General features: G+C 44.8%; 1 protein-coding gene across 6 annotated transcripts in view; it reads right to left on the bottom strand.

Annotated features, from left to right (window-relative positions):
* Window positions 1-532: 532 nt before the first annotated feature.
* Window positions 533-20,699, bottom strand: part of C3H10orf90 (chromosome 3 C10orf90 homolog) — a 245,919-nt gene continuing 225,752 nt past the window's right edge. For 3 of the 6 annotated variants that reach the window (XM_053586271.1, XM_053586268.1, XM_053586267.1), the window contains 2 exons: window positions 5,623-5,686; window positions 533-1,616 (listed from right to left, as the gene is read on the bottom strand). In XM_053586271.1, the coding sequence (XP_053442246.1) occupies window positions 1,460-1,616; window positions 5,623-5,686 (221 nt within the window). In that variant the 3' untranslated portion in view covers window positions 533-1,459. Of the gene's footprint in view, window positions 1,617-4,878; window positions 4,895-4,946; window positions 4,999-5,622; window positions 5,687-20,699 lie in introns of those variants that run through there. The other 3 variants (XM_053586272.1, XM_053586269.1, XM_053586270.1) reach the window with 2 other exon arrangements.

Below are 20,699 nucleotides of genomic sequence, written 5' to 3' on the forward strand. Positions count from 1 at the left end.
CTCTCGTGGGCAGGACGGCGTAGGCTCCTGAGTGATGTGCTAATGGTGAAGTCTCTAATTCACACTGGAGAGAGGGGCAGAGAGGAAGATGATGTCAGAAGAGAACCCTGGGTAGAATGTCTGAACAGCAGGCCTGCAGACACGTATAAGAAGCGCACTTCAGAAACGGGGGACCCCTGTGCAGTAGCAGGACAAGGGCAGGAAGGGTGGCAACCTCAGGAAAGGGACAGAGGTGTCCCCAGGTTCCTGCTACATCCTCAACATTTCTGTCTCCTTCCTGGGGAGAGTCCTAGTGAGAGCTGAGGTCTCTGGGATCCTAAACCTTGCCCTCAATAGTTCCCCAGCTCCTCGTGTATCAGCTCTCCCGGAGGCAATGCTCTCCCCTGGGCACTGGGAGCACAAGGATGCTGAAGTCAGAGGTGGAGGAAGATGAGGAGCAGTCAGTGGTACCCATGGGGCCTTGGTGGCATTTCACAGTGCAGCAGCTTTATAACAATGCATAACAGAGAAATACTCCCAATTTTTGTAATAATTGCATTTATTTCCATTAGTGTTGCAAAAACTGGTTTGTTCTTGACTCTCAGAACACACATTTATGAATAACAGACATTATAGATGTTTGAAAGAATAAATAGCAGAGTTGGAGGCATTAGGCCAATTTTTAACAACACAACCTTTTCGGGGGCGGGGGGGGGGGTGTTGCAGAAAACCCTGAAGTTACCTGCACGTTTATTCAGCCAATTCTGTCCCCAGAGTCTGCATAGAAATGGATTCTTTTGCTAAGTGAGGAAAGATGGTAGGGGTGGCTAAGGGCCACTTGGACTGCTCTAGGTCACAAAGAGACAGGCTGCTTGCTCCACAGACTCTGGTATAGCACCCGCTGATTTCCAGGCAGTCTCTCAAATTAGGAAGTGCACATTACCCACAAAGTTCTAAAATGTAGTATGTGATGATCCACATTTTGGAGTTTGCAGAACTGGCAGGCATTAAGATTGATATTTAAAAAGAGATGGATTTAGGTCCCAGAAATCTGATGAAAATATAGACATCCAGGGATCTAAGCACACAAGTGTTTAAGGCCTTTCTACTTGGCTGAAAATAGCAGAGGGGTATAAGTCAGAAGCAGAAAATAAAACTCAGAAGTAAAAAAAATGGAGGAGACTGTATCTAGTGGGTTACATTAAGTCGGTTTCCCTGTTGACCTATTTCCTTGAGGGTTATTGTTTGTTTGGTTTGGGTCAGTAATTCAGGAAGTGATGTTTTCCTTTATGAAAAAAAAAAGTAAAATAAGTGCTTTCACATCGTGAAGATAATGCTAAGTTTAATGGCTTATCCAGCGTTTGAAGTCGTCCGAGGTCCAGAAAGTGCGGTCAGCGGGGCAGCCTGCGGTCAGACTGCATTCCTTTGAAGGAGTCGGTCGAGTAATTGCTAGAGAAACAGGGGAACAAAGACGTCAAGTTCAGATTTGGCATCTGTGCACCACACACATCACACCTGCTGGCGGCAAAGCCATTACCTTTTTGAAGACTTCAGCACGGAGTCTGTTACTCTGTAAGATCACCCGTTTCCTTTGTTCTTCTTTTTTCTTTTTAACTTCCGGCAAGTTATTATAGATTCTGAATGGGATTCAGAAAGCATTTTGAATGGTAGCATGACAGTGCGTATCTGGTGTGGAACAGTATCCTGTCCTGTCACCAGGCTCTTACATTTCAAAGGGAGAACCGCTACAGATGGGATGTCTCAAAATCATGAGATACCAAGGCAAAGGGCTTCCCCGACAGACCCCAGACAGCACTTTGTCCCAGCACAACAGGCAGAGTCCCACCGACCCGGCAGGGTGGGAGAGGCCGGTTATGTGTTTGGGAGGCCCCTTTTCTTGTCCCTCCATTCTCCATGGTCATTAATTACTCAATTATAAAATGAGGGATCCCAAGCCCACTGCTTCATTGTTCCGATTGTAAACTTGTCCCCAAATAATTTTTTGCCACCCAATTTTTTCTTTCTTGTGACTTAGAAAAGGAGCAGCAAATGAATGGAAGTAGCAAGGATTATAACACTGGAAGAAAACACATAAATGTATGTGTGGTTTTTTCCACTTAACCTATTGCATTTCTAAGTAAGCTATTTCCAAATCCATCCCAGGTGTCAATATTATGTTCTTGTCCTGATGGAAAATTAGAAGCTTCCTAGCTGCAAGCAGGGCCTAAGGGATCCTTCTACTGGGTACTCCTTTCCTGCTCCCTAACAAGTAACTGTTGATATACCCAATGCCAGGCATAGGTCTGCCAGAGTCCACTGACACAGTGGGGTCACTGAAACTTGAGCATTTGCGTTGTTACACACATGGCCTGCACCTAAAACATCTCTTTTTCATTTTATCTCATGTTTGGAAGCTAGACAAAATCTATTCATGATGTGCCACTATTAAAATAAGAGGGACAATGTATAAAAATAATGATGACAATAAAAGCAGGTAGCATTTTAGTTAGTGGGCACGAGGCTTGAATAGATTGAGAAGAATTCTTTTATTTAATCCTCTCAATAGTTGGAAGAAGAATATAGTGTCCCACTGTTACATAAATGAGGATTCTGAGCTCCACTGGGATCGGGACGCTTGCATTAAGTGCCGCAGCTGGCTAACGAAGGGCTGGATTTGAACCATGGTTTGACTCCCACCAGGCAACACTGTCAACTCAGTCATGTAACATAAATTACTCATGAGGGCCAGGAAATAAATGTTGGTGCCTAGCGCATTGCCTGACACACTGTGGGCAACAACATGGATTAAATTAATGCACAAAGAAATGAACACACAGTTGCCACATTCAGGAGTAATTTTAGAAAGAAATTCATCAAGAAATCAGTAAAAGAGTGAACATGTCCCAGAGCACCACAGTGGAAATTCCTTCAGATCCATATAAACCTAACTTCCTGCTACTGACAACTGAGTCATCTGGAGAGTTTAAAATAAAAACTCCTAGATCCCAACTCTGCAGCTTCTGATTCAATATTTCCTTAAAAGAACTTCCCAAATAAATCATGGTTCATCCCTATAATGGACCACTCTGCAGATCATCAAAATGAGTGAGAAAAATGCATCTTCTGACAAAAGGGCTCACAAATTGAAAAAAGCTGCCAAAAGAGAATGTACAGCATGATGCCACTTGTGGTTAGAAATCACATAAGTGTATACACAAATTAAAGTCTCCCCAAAGGCAGAGAGAAGGATGTGCAGGAGACACACCGGCGGACGTCTTAGGAGACAGCACTGGGGCTGGGGGTGGGGGGAATAGTCGGTCATGAGGGAACTTTAGATTTACCTCCACTGTTCGAATTTTTAACATGAAAGTGTAATTTAAAAATATAATTTAAAACAAACATGCAAAGAAAAAAAAACCCTCTGGCTTGGTTCCTTGGTTCTATGGGTGAGTCAGGGACAGAGCCCACCCAGGACCCAGCCCACATAGCAGAATGAAAACCCAATTGGTGAAGCCACTGGAGGCGACCAGCCAGCCAATGAGGGGAGACTATGACTCGGGCCAGCCAATGAGGGGAGTCTATGAGTCAGGTAGCAGTGTCAGCTGGCTCAGGTGTCCTGCCCAAGCCTCAGTTTCCTCTTTAGTAAAAGGATGAGGCAACATTCTCTGCTAATGCTGCTTTGAGATCTATTATTCTAATTAGTTTGCAAGGCTCTGTAAAAGTGGCTCTGGGTTTGGGGACTGGAAGGCGGGTGATGTGGCTGAATTTTCCCACTAAATTGAAAAGGGACTGCCGCAAGATATACGCAACTTTGCACTCCTGAAATAGCAAGTCTCAAACCCAGCGGTCCTTTAAAAACCCCAGTTAGAATGCTATGAATCAGGTCTTTAATGGTATGGCTCCTTCTCACTTTCACTTCCGTATTTACAAAGAGGCTCCCTCGCATGATCTAAGTTATCCCATTATCATGAAAACAGTAATCCCAGTGCCTGGCAGAGATTTTGTGCCTGGCGTGGGGAGAAAAGTATTCTTATTTCAGTGGTTTCTTTAAGTGCACTATCCATTTGATTTAACTGTTGAATTCCTCCCTGTGCCAGATACTTTATTATAAACTACTGACATTTTATTTGCACGAACTTGGCCAGCAGTGCTGAGCTATTATATTTTCGTTAGAAGGCCAAGTCTCAGAAAGAATGGCAGCCTTTGTGTGTAGCAGGTAGGTGAGAATCAGAAGTCTTGAAAAGCAACCTGCCAACTAGAGTGGCGAGGTGTGCCACAGCACAGTCGCCAAGCCAGTCAGGGACCCAGGGCCAGGAAAACTGGCCTGTGGCCCCTCTGTGGCTCTGCGGCTCCCACGTACCATCAGCTTCCAAGTTTAGATTCTTTGCTGCCAAATTCAAGATCCTTCAGAGAAATGGTTTCTCTCCTCCTCATAAAATTCCCTTCAAAGGGGCAGTGACAAAGAGCACCTGCCCAGAGGGACAATGTGCATGTGCTGAAGCATCCTGCTCAGGGTCTGGGCATCTCTGTGGAACCAATTACCAGATGGATGTGTAATCCAAGACCTAGCCCTTTCCCAAGGTGTTCTTGGGAAAGGCATTAACATTCAGAGGGGCATTAACATTCAGAGGCACATTTCCACAACTGCACTCATTTTAGCCAGTGTCTCCAATTTGTAGCAAAAAAAGACCTCAGACCTTAAACATGGACCGATAACTAGTGGCCTCATCAGACACCAGCCAACACCTGAGTTCAGCACACCATTCAATCCCTCCCCCACCGTCTTTACACCTCACACCACCCCCGAGTACCTTTTCCAATCCCTCCCCCACCATCTTTCGGCCTCACACCATATCCGAGTACCTTTTCCCATCCCTCCCCCACCATCTTTCCGCCTCACACCATCCCTGAGTACCTTTTCCCATCCCTCCCCCACCGTCTTTCCACATCACACCACCCCCGAGTACCTTTTCCCATCCCTCCCCCACCGTCTTTCCGCATCACACCACCCCCGAGTACCTTTTCCCATCCCTCCCCCACCGTCTTTCCTCTTCACACCATCCCCAAGTACCTTTTCCCATCCCTCCCCTACTGTCTTTCGGCCTCACACCATCCCCGAGTACCTTTTCCCATCCCTCCCCCACCATCTTTCCTCCTCACACCATCCCCGAATACCTTTTCCCATCCCTCCCCCACCATCTTTCCTCCTCACACCATCCCCGAATACCTTTTCCCATCCCTCCCCCACCATCTTTCGGCCTCACACCATCCCCGAGTACCTTTTCCCATCCCTCCCCCACCATCTTTCCACCTCACACCATCCCCGAGTACCTTTTCCCATCCCTCCCCCACCGTCTTTCCTCCTCACACCATCCCCGAGTACCTTTTCCCATCCCTCCCCCACCGTCTTTCGGCCTCACACCATCACCGAGTACCTTTTCCCATCCATCCCCCACCGTCTTTCGGCCTCACACCATCCCCGAGTACCTTTTCCCATCCATCCCCCACTGTCTTTCCACCTCACACCATCCCCGAGTACCCTTTCCCACCCCTCCCCCACCGTCTTTCGGCCTCACACCATCCCCAAGTACCTTTTCCCATCCCTCCCCCACCAAATTTCGGCCTCACACCACCCCCGAGTACCTTTTAGAGCGCAGGTGCATCTCCTTCTCTGAAATGCACCTTTCTTTTGGTTTGAACAAGTTATCTGGAAAAAAATAGAAAGAGAATGTCAGAGACACAGAATGTTCCCTATTTCTTGAGAAATACTATGGCGGGGTTTTAGTCCATACATACTCTTATTGATCCTTAATCTAAGCCAAACCTTGTGGGAAATACTGTAGGACTCGGGAGAGGCCATGTTGACAACTGACTGACCAACAGGGCTGGTCTTGATGACAGTTAAGTAAGGAGGTGAAGTTTGAGATGAGCATCTAAGCGACTTTCTGGAGAGAAGCTCCTTTGAATGCTTACTTTAGCAACAGAGTCACAGTTTTTTAAGGAAGTCCCAGAGCCTAAGGTCATCCCACCAATAGGAAAATCCCTACTTTAGGGTTTTGAGGCCTCTAAGGACAAGGAAATCTCTCCACCCATCCTAGCACATTTTGCACGAAGGCCGTTGCACAGGTGTCTGCAGCTCTCTGCCAAGGCTGCTCAGCTTCTCTAGGGTGAAGACCACCTTGCCCCTTTCTTGTGGCAGCAAAACTAAGAGACAGCAATGTAACAGCCACGTCTACTTGGTATCCTTTGACTGAGAAAGTACAGAGGCTAAAAACCACTATGACACTGGAAGGTTTCTCCATACGTACTTATGTATTTCCAATCATAAGGATGTTTGCAGATGGGGCACATAAAACTGGTGTGTACTGACAGTGACCCACCCCCTCCCTGTGGTTTAGGCCATAGATACAGTGAACACTACGGGTTTCAAATGTTCGGGGAAATTCCTATGGAGAAAAGAGAGACGTATAGAAGAACCTCTGAGAAGGTTAATGTGTGTGGCCAAGGTCTTTGGAGATTTTGGCGCGTACATTTCCTTTTAGCAGACACAAAAATACAATAATTTGAAAGAAAAAATGGTGTATTAAAAAAGTAGTGTGTTACCTTTTTAATAATTGAAAAATGGTCTTTTGCAGTAACTATGAAATTTCTAAGAGACCCCAGCCCTGTAGCTGGAAAGGGTGGGCGCACTGTTTGAGTTGCTTGTTGCCTGGGGATATATTTGAATAGCTGCCCTGGTTTCTGAAGCCCCTGGACAGTAACTAGCTTGCTCGGCAGAAGCAGATGAGTGACTTGACTTCCTGCCGAGCATCCCAGCACTGGAGTGGGCTGCTCTCCATCCCTAACCAAGGCCTAAGTCAGTTTCTGTTTATCTCACCCAACCCCCAGGGCTGTCTCTTTCTCATGGATACAGTAGAACAAACAAAGACTTCTCAGTGTTGAGAATATGCCGGATTTTCCAGGAATATCTGAGAAGGTAGGATTGAGACAGGGATACTAAACAATTTCTCTCCCTCTGGAAAAATACAGTGCATCTCCTGATGTCCAATATGGGAAATGATGCAGAGGCTGAGCTGGTATGCTACCTAGCTAGCTATTCAATCATAAAAGAAAGGAATATGGCGCCTCACCAAACTTCAAAGGAGAAATAGAAAAAGGAAAGAGAAATTGGAATATTTCTAGTTAGGAGAAAGTGTCACCAGTGTTTTGAAAGGGATAGAACTATGAGAACAGCCAGATGAAAATATCACAGAGACTGTCCAGCCAAGATGCCTTGCTGTGACCAGCCCTGGCTTTACTCCTGACAGAGTCAGGCCAGAACCAAGGGCCTCAGGAAAATCCCAGTGGCATTTCCCAAAACAGGGACTGTCGGCTGAAGTCATTCCGGGTCTGGGTCAAGCAAATATGTGACCTAACCCCAAAGACTCCCACTCAGGGAAAAGAAACTTTGTACAAAGATTTAGACACCAGTCCAGACAAGGGTTTCTCATGAGCTGCTCAAGGCCAATGTAGACAGACATCCTCAGGGGATGAACATCACAAGTTATGCTTGTAAGATTTTGATCAGGTCAATTTAATTGTATGTCCTCAGCTCTGGGAAATGCGATTTTTTTTTTCAGTTTGTTTCTTCAGAGCACCTGATACCACAATTAAGCTTTGCTTTTCTTTCCAAGAGGAAACAAAAGCAAAGGCGAGCTATTTGACACCTCAACTGCACTGTTTTCTGAACTCTTGTCAGCCTGCTGTGCCATGCAGGACTTTGCATTCTGGACCCAGCAGCCTGTGTTAGGTGATAAACACACAGGTCTCTATGCAGAGGACTTCCCCAGCTGGTGGGCTCAGCCCCTCTCCTCAGGGAAGTGTTTGCAGGTTGGTTGCTGCTGACTTTGGGTTTTTATAACAGCCCCAAGACCATCTGATAAACAGCAGGGGCTTTCCTAGCCTGGAGGAAAGTGAGAGGCAGAGGAAGTGGTTCGCAGTACAGGCAGTGCATTGCCAGTGGCTGCCACTCCCAGAGTCCAGAGAACACACCTGCCCTGAGCAGCTTTCAGTACCTTGAGGGAGGGAGCAGCAGAGGTGGCGAGGGAGCGACACTGTACACCCAAGCAGTCAGCATTAGTTCACAGTAACACCACCGGCATTAATGGATGGCTCCACACACGGTCACAATTCATCCCATGCTCACCCTGTGATATGCTCGTGGATTTTTGCATCTTAGGCGTGAGGTCACTGAAGTGCAAAAGGCTCACACACAAATGCAATCACACCGTGAGTGAGTGAGCAGCAATGCCGGGCTCCAGCCCACATCAGTCCTGCAGGGCCTACCCATGTCCTTGACCTCAGAACACAGCCAACATGTTGTTGCAGAGTCTGTGTTTTGGGAGCCTGGAACATACCCTGCTCCACTTCCCAGGAGACCAATCCAAACCCCTTTCTCATATATTCCTTCCTCCTCCTTTGTGCACTTAAAGAGCAGTTACTATGTTGCTAGGGGGTGCTCAAAGGAAAAAGTATTTCATTTGCTGAAGGAGGAGCTAGATAATTAACAAAGTAGCTACAAAGTATCTGGCAAATGCTCTGATGAAAATTAAAGGCAGCTGCAGCGTAGTAAAGGGGGCACAACATTGGCAGGACAGACTTTCAGGGGAGGAGACCTTTATACCAAGAACTGCATGACCACGGGAGCCAGCATGGGAGGATCTGGAGAAAGGCCCAGAGAGCTCTCGTGGCAGGAACTAAGAGGAGCTGTCATCACAGCTGTAGTGGCGGATGGGGGTGCAGAGGCAAGAGCTTGCTACTGTTGTCCACCCGGTGACACCTTGCAGCCACCTGGGGATTTTGACAAAGATCCCTGTGCAAAATTGGAATCCCAACCAGAATTCAATCCAATTCTGGATTCCCAGAATTGGAATCCTGCGCCAGACCTGGGAATAACCCATGTGGGGGTTTGCAACCTTCTTAAGGAGCTTTGCAAACCTGTTACAGAGGTTGCCTCCAGAGTAAGCAAGATGGAGAGCCATGTAGAATTTAAAACATGAGATTTGATTTGCATTGCTAAAAGATGACTGCCGTGGCGTGTCAGAGCGTGAACTGGTTAGAGGAGACCCGAAAATGGCAGCAGCTACATAGGACAGGGAATTGCAGCCAGGTTGGAGGAAGCCGGCAGTGCTCAGGCAGCCGGGGACTCATCTACACTGTGGAGCAGGGAGAGAGGAATCAGGATGGCTCCTGGGCTCTGGGTTTAAGGAGCACATTCATTTAACACTTGTTCAATGGAGACACAGAGTCAGTGGGGGACACAGATTAATACAACTAAGAGATCAGAGCCCAGGATGAGAACAGATAAATAAGGCCTTTCAGTGCCAAGACCAAAGTCTGCACAGAGAGGGGACAGGCCTTGTGAAGGAGTGGTCATGTCCCCGGACTCAGTGGCAGGACACAGCTGAACTGACTTAGGGAATTATGAAACAGAGAAAGGTTCTCCAATGGCCAGTGGGAGTTGGGGGAGAAGGGGGGAAAGGATGGCCCAGGGCCACCAGGACCTGCCTCCAGTAAGAGAAGCTCTTCTTCAAGGGGTCCCAAAATACAGAATCTGCCACCACGAGTTGGTGGCAGTGTTCTGAGGTCAAGAGCATGAGTGGGCCCTGCTGGGCTGAAGGGGGCTGAGGCCAGTTCCTCAGGGACACACACAGCGTGACCCACAGGGTCCATTTCCTGGGATGGAAACCCAACCTGCTTGAGCTTTATTCAAAAGTACAATGAAATCTTACCTATAAAGTCACTTTCATTGGAAATTCTGCCTTTATAAAATTAAAATGACCAGTGAGAACAATTTTCAGCCTGTTTATGGGTCTTGTATGGATTTTCCTTGAAGTTTTGTGTATTCTAAGTCCCTGATACGGGGGGAAGGCTACAGGTGTATTTACCTCAATAGTCATTCAAATAGAGAAGACCCTCCCCCCAGTAAAATTACTAAGGTAAATGGCTATTTCTGTGTTTCTTGAAAATACTTTTTTCCTCATGAAAGTCTTTTGTGTCTGGCACATTATTGGTCCAAGGGATGGCACCTGTTGCTAATTTAACTTGGCCAGACATCTTCACCTATTTCAAAGTCAGCAAACAACCAGGTACCAAAATTTTGGTGCTTCTGAGGCTTTGCTACTGAAATCACAGTTCTGATGTCCCATCAATCTCCTCACATCCTACGTGTGAGCACTCTGTGGGCACAAACACAGGAACAGGTGACCTCAACGTGTAGACAGACAGCTGATGGTGTCACCAGAAGGCCCGGGGACCCACCACCCTGCTGCCTGCAGGCTTGCCTGTTTGTGAGGCTGGGGCCGTTTTCCCTCCACACAGAGCCCTTATCTACAGCTCTGATTGCAAAGCTTCCACTTCCCTATTGAACAGGTAATGTAAATGATAATCAAGTTCACACGATTTATTAGGATAGTACCCTCCCAGAAGCCTATATGCTGCAGTCATCCTGGGCACTTTGAAGAATCTTTCAGACATTTCCTTCCCCTATTTTAGAAATACCAAAAACAGGAGATGTTTATTGGAAAGAACTCAGCAGGGAATTCCTAGCCAGCCTGCACTGTGTGTACACGTCACATCTGCCCCTTCTTTGAATCTTCAGTTAAACCCTGGGCCTCTGCGGACCAAAGGAGATGGGGTGTGCGTTAGAGCACCTGGATGTGAGTGCATTCTAAGATCACAAGGCTGTTCCTCCTGCCAATTTAAAGCCACTGAGCAGCTGGCTGTCCTGCCACTGGGTAATTACATCATCCTTTTCCGGGTCTAAATCCAGGTACTCGACCATCTCTCTTCAGCTCCCAACAATGGAATCTCTAATTTGCTTGATGAAGGCAACAGGGAAGTGGTCTCTGCTGGCCTATTTCACCCTCTGAAAATTTCATACTGTGAGAGATGGGTTAAAGACTTGTAGGCTGTTTGCTTTGAAGTGCTCTTGTGATAATAAGATCTCGTGCTAGATAAACATTCTCATTTTTCTAAAATCATTCCTAGTCTTCTGCTGCTGAATGACAGTTGCACCTGGTGGGCAGCTGGCTCCAGGGGCCCAGCAGGTGAGTGGCAGATGCAGAGATGCCTGCACTGATGTAAAAATAGCTGTGTGCCAACTACCACCCAGACCACGAGAACTGCCGATGTCACAGCTTAGAAACACAAGGCCCTCAGACCCTCACTGGAGTGTAAAGTTGAAATATAAGAGACCACAGTCATTTTGAGAAACAAAGTGCGAAGGGGCCCCCAGTGGAGGATGTGTGAATAGTTCTCCCTATGGAGACCTTACACAGATTTACCCCTAAGCTGGGGTGGGGTCACTGCCTTGGGGCTTCCATGGACAGAAAGGGGACCAGAGAGTCACAGTGGACTTCATAAAGGGCCCGCCCCTTCAGAAGGGGTGGCCATGAGATGGCCACTTCAGTCCAGGGACACTGGCAGCTCGCAAGCCTCCCACAAGCCTCCCTGGGAGAGAACCCTTGATGCCACAGGGGCACATGAGGCCGGGGGACCAGAGCTTTGGCTCCTTTAACTGGGGGAAGCCAAGGCCCCCAAGTCACACACATCTGAGGAAAACTTTTAGAGAAAAACAGAGTCTTGGCACACTCCCTGACCCCACCCTTCTCTGCCTCTCGGGCCTGAGAGCACTATCATAGCCCCTCCTCAACTCCCCAGCAGTCTCCTCTGATGTGGTCCTGGACAGCTTAAGGCTGTCCTCCTGGCCAGCTCCCCCAAGTGGTACCTGAGCCTCCGGAGCGGTGGTTCTCAACCTTCCTAATGTCATGACCCACAGGTGGAGAACGGCTGCTCTAGAGGCTGGGGGTCTCCTCTCGGCCTTCTTCCTCCTCTTCAGACGCAACACCCCTGCTTCCCGTTTCTCCTCCGTCCCTGTGGCCAGCAGGACCCATGCTGCTGGTTGGTTCCTCCTCAGAAGATCCATCGAGGGGCAAAGGACCTCAGGATCTCTCTTATCTCCCCATAAAAGCCAGAGGGACGACCTCCTAATGAGGGCTGCCCGTCCTGCCAAGGACCCAGGAACAGCTCCACCCGTGTGAATTCAGCTCACCCTGGTGTCGGCAGGGTCAGAGACTCTCAAGCTAAACCAGATCCCACATGAGACCAGAAACTCACAACAGGAACTCCAGTTAAACCTCCTGACCACTGCCTAAACATGCATTTCCCCCAGGGGAGCTTGGCAGTGGCTAACAAGGTGATAGAGTGTTCTCTACACTGAGTACACTGCAGACTTGCAGGCAAACCAGCTGTGCAATGAGCAACACCACTCAGCCTCCAGGAACTCACTAAATATGACAGGAAAATCCTAGTCTCTGCTCACACACGGACACATACACACAGAGCATTAGCAAATGACACAGTATGCTGTTGTGATGTACGCCTAAGGGCTCCTTCCGCTGACCTGGTCCACTAGTCCATGGCAAAGGGGTCTTGTGTCCAGGTCTAAAGACTTGGGGTCACCCTGGGACTCTGCACTGTGCTGTGTGCTCTTGAGCTCCCCAAGATTTGGTTCCTCTGCTCAGTGGAGGAACAATCTGCTTTGAAGGTTCTTGGAAGGACTTACAAGAATGACCTAAATGAAAGTGCTCTATAAACTATGAAGACGCCAATGGCAACACCAACTACAATTCCCCAAATGGTCCCTTCTGCACCTGGTTATGTTCCAGGTTATGTTCCAATTTATCCTTACAACAACCCACTAAAGCAGGCCTTCTCTCCTCTTTACAACTGAGGAAAGGGGGGTCTTGGGGCTAAGCGATTTACCTCCAGTCTTCATGTAAATAGGTAGGAGACCCGAGAGTTGAGTACTGATGGGATCAAAGGGACTTTTAGCCTCTGTGAAGATGCAAGGCTGTGATTCCCATAGCAGGGTTTATATTCACCCATAAACGCCAACATCTGTGTGGCTTCTCGCTCCCTTCCAGTTCCTGAACCCAAACATCAGCATCACCTGAGAACTTGTTACAAATGGAAATTCTCAGTCCCTTTATCAGGTCATCTGAACAAGAAGTTCTGGGGCTAGGCAGGGGTCTGTGCTTTCCCAAGCCCTCCTGGTGATTCTGACGTTTGCTTACCTTGGAGGACCACTGTTCCCCTGCCTAATAGAATGGAATAAGAGTGATGAGGAAAAAAGCCAAGTCTGCATAGATTTCAAGAATCTGAGGAAGGATTGGCAGATATAAGAATCTCAGTTAAATTTGCATTTCATGTAAATAATGAAATTTTTTAGTATGAGTATATCCCAAATATTGCACAGGACCTACTTATGCTAAAAATGTATTTGTTTTGGATCTGAGATGCAAATTTAACTGAGCAGCCTGTATTTTCATTAGATAAATCTGGCAACCTATTTAGGGTGTTTAGAGAACCTCTCTGTACCATGGCAACTATCAGGCCCCCAGCTGCAGGGACCCACAATCTGACGCAGCTGCGTGCGTTGCATGTGGAGGAGGTGCTGGGGAAGGCAAGCTTCTGCCCTTGTTATGTGGCTAGTTCTCTGGAGATTATTGCTTCTTCCAGGCATTTTCTCAGCTCAATGGTATGAATGTGCCATACCCACAATCTTTTCTCTGTGGTTATTTCACATTGTGACATCTGTGAAGACTTTCAAAAGGGAACATGACTGCTCCTCTTTTGCCAGAGGGATTTATGTTGGGTACAAACATTATGGAATGGTTGCAGACATCAGGGGAGCCCATGTGGAGAAATGTGGAAATGTTAGGAAAGCTTCCAGTGAGGCAAAGCCAGGCATAGATGAAAATCTGTCCCATGGCCCAGAGGAAGCCCAGAACCTTCAGCCACCATCTCCTGGCAGTGCCTGACCAGGCAGGTGGTAGAAGACTAAGACTCCTTTCCATCAGTCTCAGATTTCTATGAAAAATGGCAAATTGAAGCCCCAGTTTGAGGATTCTTTAGCAAAGCATTATAAATTCCTAAAGCATTGTTTCCAAAGTGAACTCTCAAAAATGTGATAAACATATTCCAAGGTGAGTTAAGTAAATTTAATTTGGCTCCTTTGTCATAGGACTTATCAGTGCCTTTAACATGCACTGGGAATGACAAACTGCCAAGGGATATATAGCATACATATACGAAGAACGGTATTTTTCAACTTTCTGAAGGAAATGATTCTTTTCTGGAATGAATTGTGGATAGTGTGTGGCTAAAGAATACTGGAAAGAAGAATAAGAACCAATTACAGAATATTAAAAATTATTATTCTCAGGAAGGCGGAGCAAGATGGCAGCCGAGTAACAGCTTCCTTGCATCTGGGCACCGTGAGTCTGGGGAGATAGGACTCCAGGCATCTCTGGCTGGTGGGATCTGCCTATCATCACCCCTGAGAGGATACAGGGAGTCAGCGAGAGACTTCTGGACCCCAAGAGGAGGACTAAAACAGTGGAAAAACGGCAAGTGGTCGCGTGAGTTCAATCCGTCCAAACCCGCCCGCAACTGTAAGTTCAGTAGCAGCGAGACTGCAAACCAGAAAGGCCTTACCTGTGAACTGTTTTGGTGTCTTTGGACTTGGCACTCAGCTGAACTGCCTTGGGGAGAGCCTGAGCGGGAGTGCGGAGAACTTTGGCCTTTATCTAGGGCCCCAGTCTGAGCCGCTAAGCCAGACGGAGCTAATAGTGTTTGGCTCTAGGTCACAAGCAGCCATTGTGAGCGATCTGCCATGGCAAGCTTCGCCCTCAGGGTCGCAGAGCTGGAATTGGGTGGGAGCTGGTAACCCAGCAACCAAGTAGCCTAAGGGCGGGGTCTGAGACGCCTTGCAGCCCTAACCCTCGGGGGCAGAGGGAGACCAGTTTTGGCACACAGGGTAAGTGGATAGCCACTTCAGCAGTGATTCAAGCGACAAGCACTTCCCTGGGAAAGCTTCTCCTCAGCAAGTGAACAAGCGCAAAGTGCCTTTTAAGTGGGCTGAAGAGAGATTTAGGGTGTCTACCTGCTGGGGTTTGAGAAACTAGCAGCCTCCAGTCGTATCAGAACTGTGATTAACATCTCATACCCCAGAAGACCACGTGTTGCCCAGACAATATTCAATAACATATACATACTGCTTTGTTTTTGGTTGTGGGTTTTTTTTTTTTTTTTTTGGTTTGGTTGTTTTTTTTGTTTATTTTGATGTTGTTGATTGTTGTTTTGATTTTTAAGTTCAACCTTTTCCATACAGATCCTTTTTCTTTCTCAATTTTTCTAGTTTAATTATAATTTCCCATTGCTGCCTATTTCAATAATTAGAACTTCATTTTTGTTAGTGTTTCTACCGCTATTATTTGGTTTTTCCAGCCAATTTTATCCTGTAAAGTTTTTTGTTTGCTTGTTTTGGTTTGATTTATAGCATTTTTGTCTTTCCTCTCTACTTGGTGGAAGTAGGGTCCTGTGTCTGATCAGGTTAGCAAAGAGCTGCTGACCTCAAGGGAACCACCCAACTGGGCACCCCCAGAAGGTGGTTTTTTTTTTAAGGTTGTATCAAAGTACCCTACTGTACACCTATATTGCTCTGTCTCCCTCTTTCTGTGCCTCTCTTCTTTTTGTCAATATTCCTTTACCCACCCCCTCTCCTTTCTCTATTTTTCTTTCTTTTTTTCTTATCACTTGGTCCTCCTTTCTTTCATACCTTTTTTGCTCTTAAACCTTCTCACCCTTCTGGTCCTGTAACCCTTAGTCCACAGGCACGAGAACTTAAAGAGCAAGAGGAAGTGAAAGGAAAATTAGGGCAAGGAAACAGATAAAAGAAATCACTCATGAGGAAGAATCAGCAGAAAACTCCAGGCAACATGAAGAACCAGTCCAGAACAACCCCGCCAAGGGACCATGAGGTAGCTACTGCAGAGGATTCTACCTATACAGAAATGTTAGGAATGACAGAAAGGGAATTTAGAATACACATGTTGAAAACAATGAAAGATATGATGGAAACAACGAAGGAAACTGCTAATAAAGTGGAAAATAACCAAAAGGAAATCCAAAAACAGAATCAAATAAGAGATGAACGATATGAAGAATATAAAAAGGATATAGCAGAGCTGAAGGAACTGAAACAGTCAATCAAGGAACTTAAAGATGCAATGGAAAGTATCAGCAACAGGTTAGACGATGCAGAAGAAAGAATTTCAGAGGTAGAAGACAAAGTTTTTGAGATAACTCAGATAGTAAAAGAGGCAGAAAAGAAGAGAGAGAAAGCAGAACGTTCACTGTCAGAATTATGGGACTTTATGAAGCGTTTCAACATACGAGTTATAGGAATCCCAGAAGGGGAAGAAGAATGCCCCAGAGGAATGGAAGCCATACTAGAGAATATTATAAAAGAAAATTCCCCAAATATCACCAAAGATTCTGACACACTGCTTTCAGAGGGCTATCGGACCCCAGGTCGCCTCAACTCTAACCGAGCTTCTCCAAGACACAATGTGATGAACCTGTCCAAAGTCAAGACAAAAGAAAAGATTCTGCAAGCTGCCAGGAGTAAGCGCCAGTTGACCTACAGCAGCAAATCCATCAGAGTGACCGCAGACTTCTCTAATGAAACTTTCCAAGCAAGAAGACAATGGTCATCTACCTTTAATCTACTTAAACAGAACAATTTCCAGCCCAGAATTCTGTACCCTGCTAAGCTGAGCTTCAAAATTGACGGAGAAATCAAATCATTTACGGATATACAAACATTGAGGAAATTCGCCACAACAAGACCAGCTCTACAGGAAATACTTCAACTTGTTCTGCACACTGACCTCCACAATGGATCAGCAGCAAAGTAAGAACTCAGAAATTAAAGGACAGAACCTAACCTCCACACTGATGCAAAAGATAAAACTAAGCAATGGACTCTCACAAAATAAGACGAATAGAATACTACCACACTTATCAATTATCTCAATAAATGTTAATGGCTTGAATTCCCCACTGAAGAGACATAGATTGGTTGACTGGATTAAAAATCACAAGCCATCCAATTGCTGTCTGCAAGAAACACACCTGGCTTCAAAAGACAAATTAGAGCTCCGAGTCAAGGGTTGGAAGACAATTTTTCAGGCAAATGGAATTCAGAAGAAAAGAGGAGTTGCAATCTTATTTTCAGATACATGTGGATTTAAAGCAACTAAAGTCAAAAAAGACAAAGATGCTCACTTTATATTGGTCAAGGGAAAAATACAACAAGAAGACATTTCAATTCTAAATATCTATGCACCCAATTTAAATGCTCCCAGATTCTTGAAACAGACCTTACTTAGTCTGAGCAATATGATATCCGATAATACCATAATAACAGGGGACCTTAACACTCCTCTTACAGAGCTGGACAGATCCTCTAAACAGAAATTAAACAAGGATATAAGAGATTTAAATGAGACCCTAGAACAACTGTGCTTGATAGACGCATATAGAACACTCTATCCCAAAGATAAAGAATATACATTCTTCTCATCACTCCATGGAACATTCTCCAAAATTGATCATATCCTGGGACACAAAACAAATATCAAAGAAATCAAAAGAATTGAAATTTTACCTTGTATCTTCTCAGACCATAAGGCACTAAAGGTGGAACTCAACTCTAACAAAAATGCTCGACCCCACCCAAAGGCATGGAAATTAAACAATCTTCTGTTGAATAACAGATGGGTGCAGGAAGAAATAAAACAGGAAATCATTAACTTCCTTGAGCATAACAACAATGAAGACACAAGCTACCAAAACCTGTGGGATACTGCAAAAGCAGTTTTGAGAGGAAAATTCATCGCTTTAGATGCCTGCATTCGAAAAACAGAAAGAGAGCGCATCAACAATCTCACAAGAGATCTTATGGAATTGGAAAAAGAAGAACAATCTAAGCCTAAACTCAGTAGAAGAAAAGAAATATCCAAAATCAAATCAGAGATCAATGAAATTGAAAACAAAAGAATCATTCAGAAAATTAATGAAACAAGGAGTTGGTTTTTTGAAAAAATAAATAAAATAGATAAACCATTGGCCAGACTAACAAGGAATAGAAAAGTAAAATCTCTAGTAACCTGAATCAGAAATGATAAAGGGGAAATAAGAACTGATCCCACAGAGATACAAGAGATCATCTCTGAATACTACCAGAAACTCTATGCCCAGAAATTTGACAATGTGAAAGAAATGGATCAATATTTGGAATCACACCCTCTCCCTAGACTCAGCCAGGAAGAAATAGAGCTCCTGAACAGACCAATTTCAAGCACTGAGATCAAAGAAACAATAAAAAATCTTCCAACCAAAAAATGCCCTGGTCCAGATGGCTTCACTCCAGAATTCTATCAAACTTTCAAGGAAGAGCTTATTCCTGTACTGCAGAAATTATTCCAAAAAATTGAGGAAGAAGGAATCTTCCCCAACACATTCTATGAAGCAAACATCACCCTGATACCAAAACCAGGAAAAGACCCAAACAAAAAGGAGAATTTCAGACCAATCTCACTCATGAATATAGATACGAAAATTCTGAACAGAATCCTAGCCAATAGATTACAGCTTATCATCAAAAAAGTCATTCATCATGATCAAGTAGGCTTCATCCCAGGGATGCAAGGCTGGTTTAACATACGCAAGTCTATAAACCTTATCCACCATATTAACAGAGGCAAAAATAAAGATCACATGATCCTCTCAATAGATGCAGAAAAAGCATTTGATAAAATCCAGCATCCTTTTCTAATTAGAACACTGAAGAGTATAGGCATAGGTGGCACATTTCTAAAACTGATTAAAGCTATCTATGACAAACCCACAGCCAATATTTTACTGAATGGAGTAAAACTGAAAGCTTTTCCTCTTAGAACTGGAACCAGACAAGGTTGTCCTCTGTCACCTTTATTATTCAGTGTAGTGCTGGAAGTTCTAGCCAATACAATTAGGCAACACAAGGAAATAAAGGGAATCCAAATGGGAGCAGAGGAGGTCAAACTCTCCCTCTTTGCTGACGACATGATCTTATACTTAGAGAACCCCAAAGACTCAACCACAAGCCTCCTAGAAGTCATCAAAAAATACAGTAATGTTTCAGGATATAAAATCAATGTCCACAAGTCAGTAGCCTTTGTGTACACCAATAACAGTCAAGATGAGAAGCTAATTAAGGACACAACTCCCTTCACCATAGTTTCAAAGAAAATGAAATACCTAGGAGTATACCTAACGAAGGAGGTGAAGGACCTCTATAAAGAAAACTATGAAATCCTCAGAAAGGAAATAGCAGAGGATATTAACAAATGGAAGAACATACCATGCTCATGGATGGGAAGAATCAACATTGTTAAAATGTCTATGCTTCCCAAAGCAATCTACCTATTCAATGCCATTCCTATCAAAATACCAACATCGTACTTTCAAGATTTGGAAAAAATGATTCTGCATTTTGTATGGAACTGGAAAAAACCCTGTATAGCTAAGGCAGTTCTCTGTAACAAAAATAAAGCTGGTAGCATCAGCATACCATATTTTAGTCTGTACTACAAAGCCATAGTGCTCAAGACAGCATGGTACTGGCACAAAAACAGAGACATAGACACTTGGAATCGAATTGAAAACCAAGAAATGAAACTAACATTTTACAACCACCTAATCTTCGATAAACCAAACAAGAACATACCTTGGGGGAAAGACTCCCTATTCAATAAATGGTGTTGGGAGAACTGGATGTCTACATGTAAAAGACTGAAACTGGACCCACACCTTTCCCCACTCACAAAAATTGATTCAAGATGGATAAAGGTCTTAAATTTAAGGCATGAAACAATAAAAATCCTCAAAGAAAGCATAAGAAAAACACTGGAAGATATTGGCCTGGGGAAAGATTTCATGAAGAAGACTGCCACGGCAATTGCAACAACAACAAAAATAAACAAATGGGACTTCATTAAACTGAAAAGCTTCTGTACAGCTAAGGAGACAATAACCAAAGCAAAGAGACAACCTACACAATGGGAAAGGATATTTGCATATTTTCAATCAGACAAAAGCTTGATAACTAGGATCTATAGAGAACTCAAATTAATCCACATGAAAAAAGCCAACAATCCCTTATATCAATGGGCAAGAGACATGAATAGAACTTTCTCTAAAGACGACAGACGAATGGCTAACAAACACATGAAAAAATGTTCATCATCTCTATATATTAGAGAAATGCAAATCAAAACAACCCTGAGATATCATCTAACCCCAGTGAGAATGGCCCACATCACAAAATCTCAAAACTGCACATGCTGGCGTGGATGTGGAGAGAAGGGAACACTTTTACACTGCTGGTGGGACTGCAAACTAGTACAACCTTTCTGGAAGGAAGTGTGGAGAAACCTCAAAGCACTCAAGCTAGACCTCCCATTTGATCCTGCAATCCCATTACTGGGCATCGACCCAGAAGGAAAGAAATCCTTTTATCATAAGGACACTTGTACTAGACTGTTTATTGCAGCTCAATTTACAATTGCCAAAATGTGGAAACAGCCTAAATGCCCATCAACTCAGGAATGGATTAACAAGCAGTGGTATATGTATACCATGGAATACTATTCAGCCATTAAAAAAAATGGAGACTTTACATCCTTCGTATTAACCTGGATGGACGTGGAAGATATTATTCTTAGTAAAGCATCACAAGAATGGAGAAGCATGAATCCTATGTACTCAATTTTGATATGAGGACAATTAAT

The sequence above is a fragment of the Nycticebus coucang genome, chromosome 3, assembly GCF_027406575.1.
Source record: "Nycticebus coucang isolate mNycCou1 chromosome 3, mNycCou1.pri, whole genome shotgun sequence".
In the NCBI taxonomy this organism is placed as follows: domain Eukaryota; kingdom Metazoa; phylum Chordata; class Mammalia; order Primates; family Lorisidae; genus Nycticebus; species Nycticebus coucang.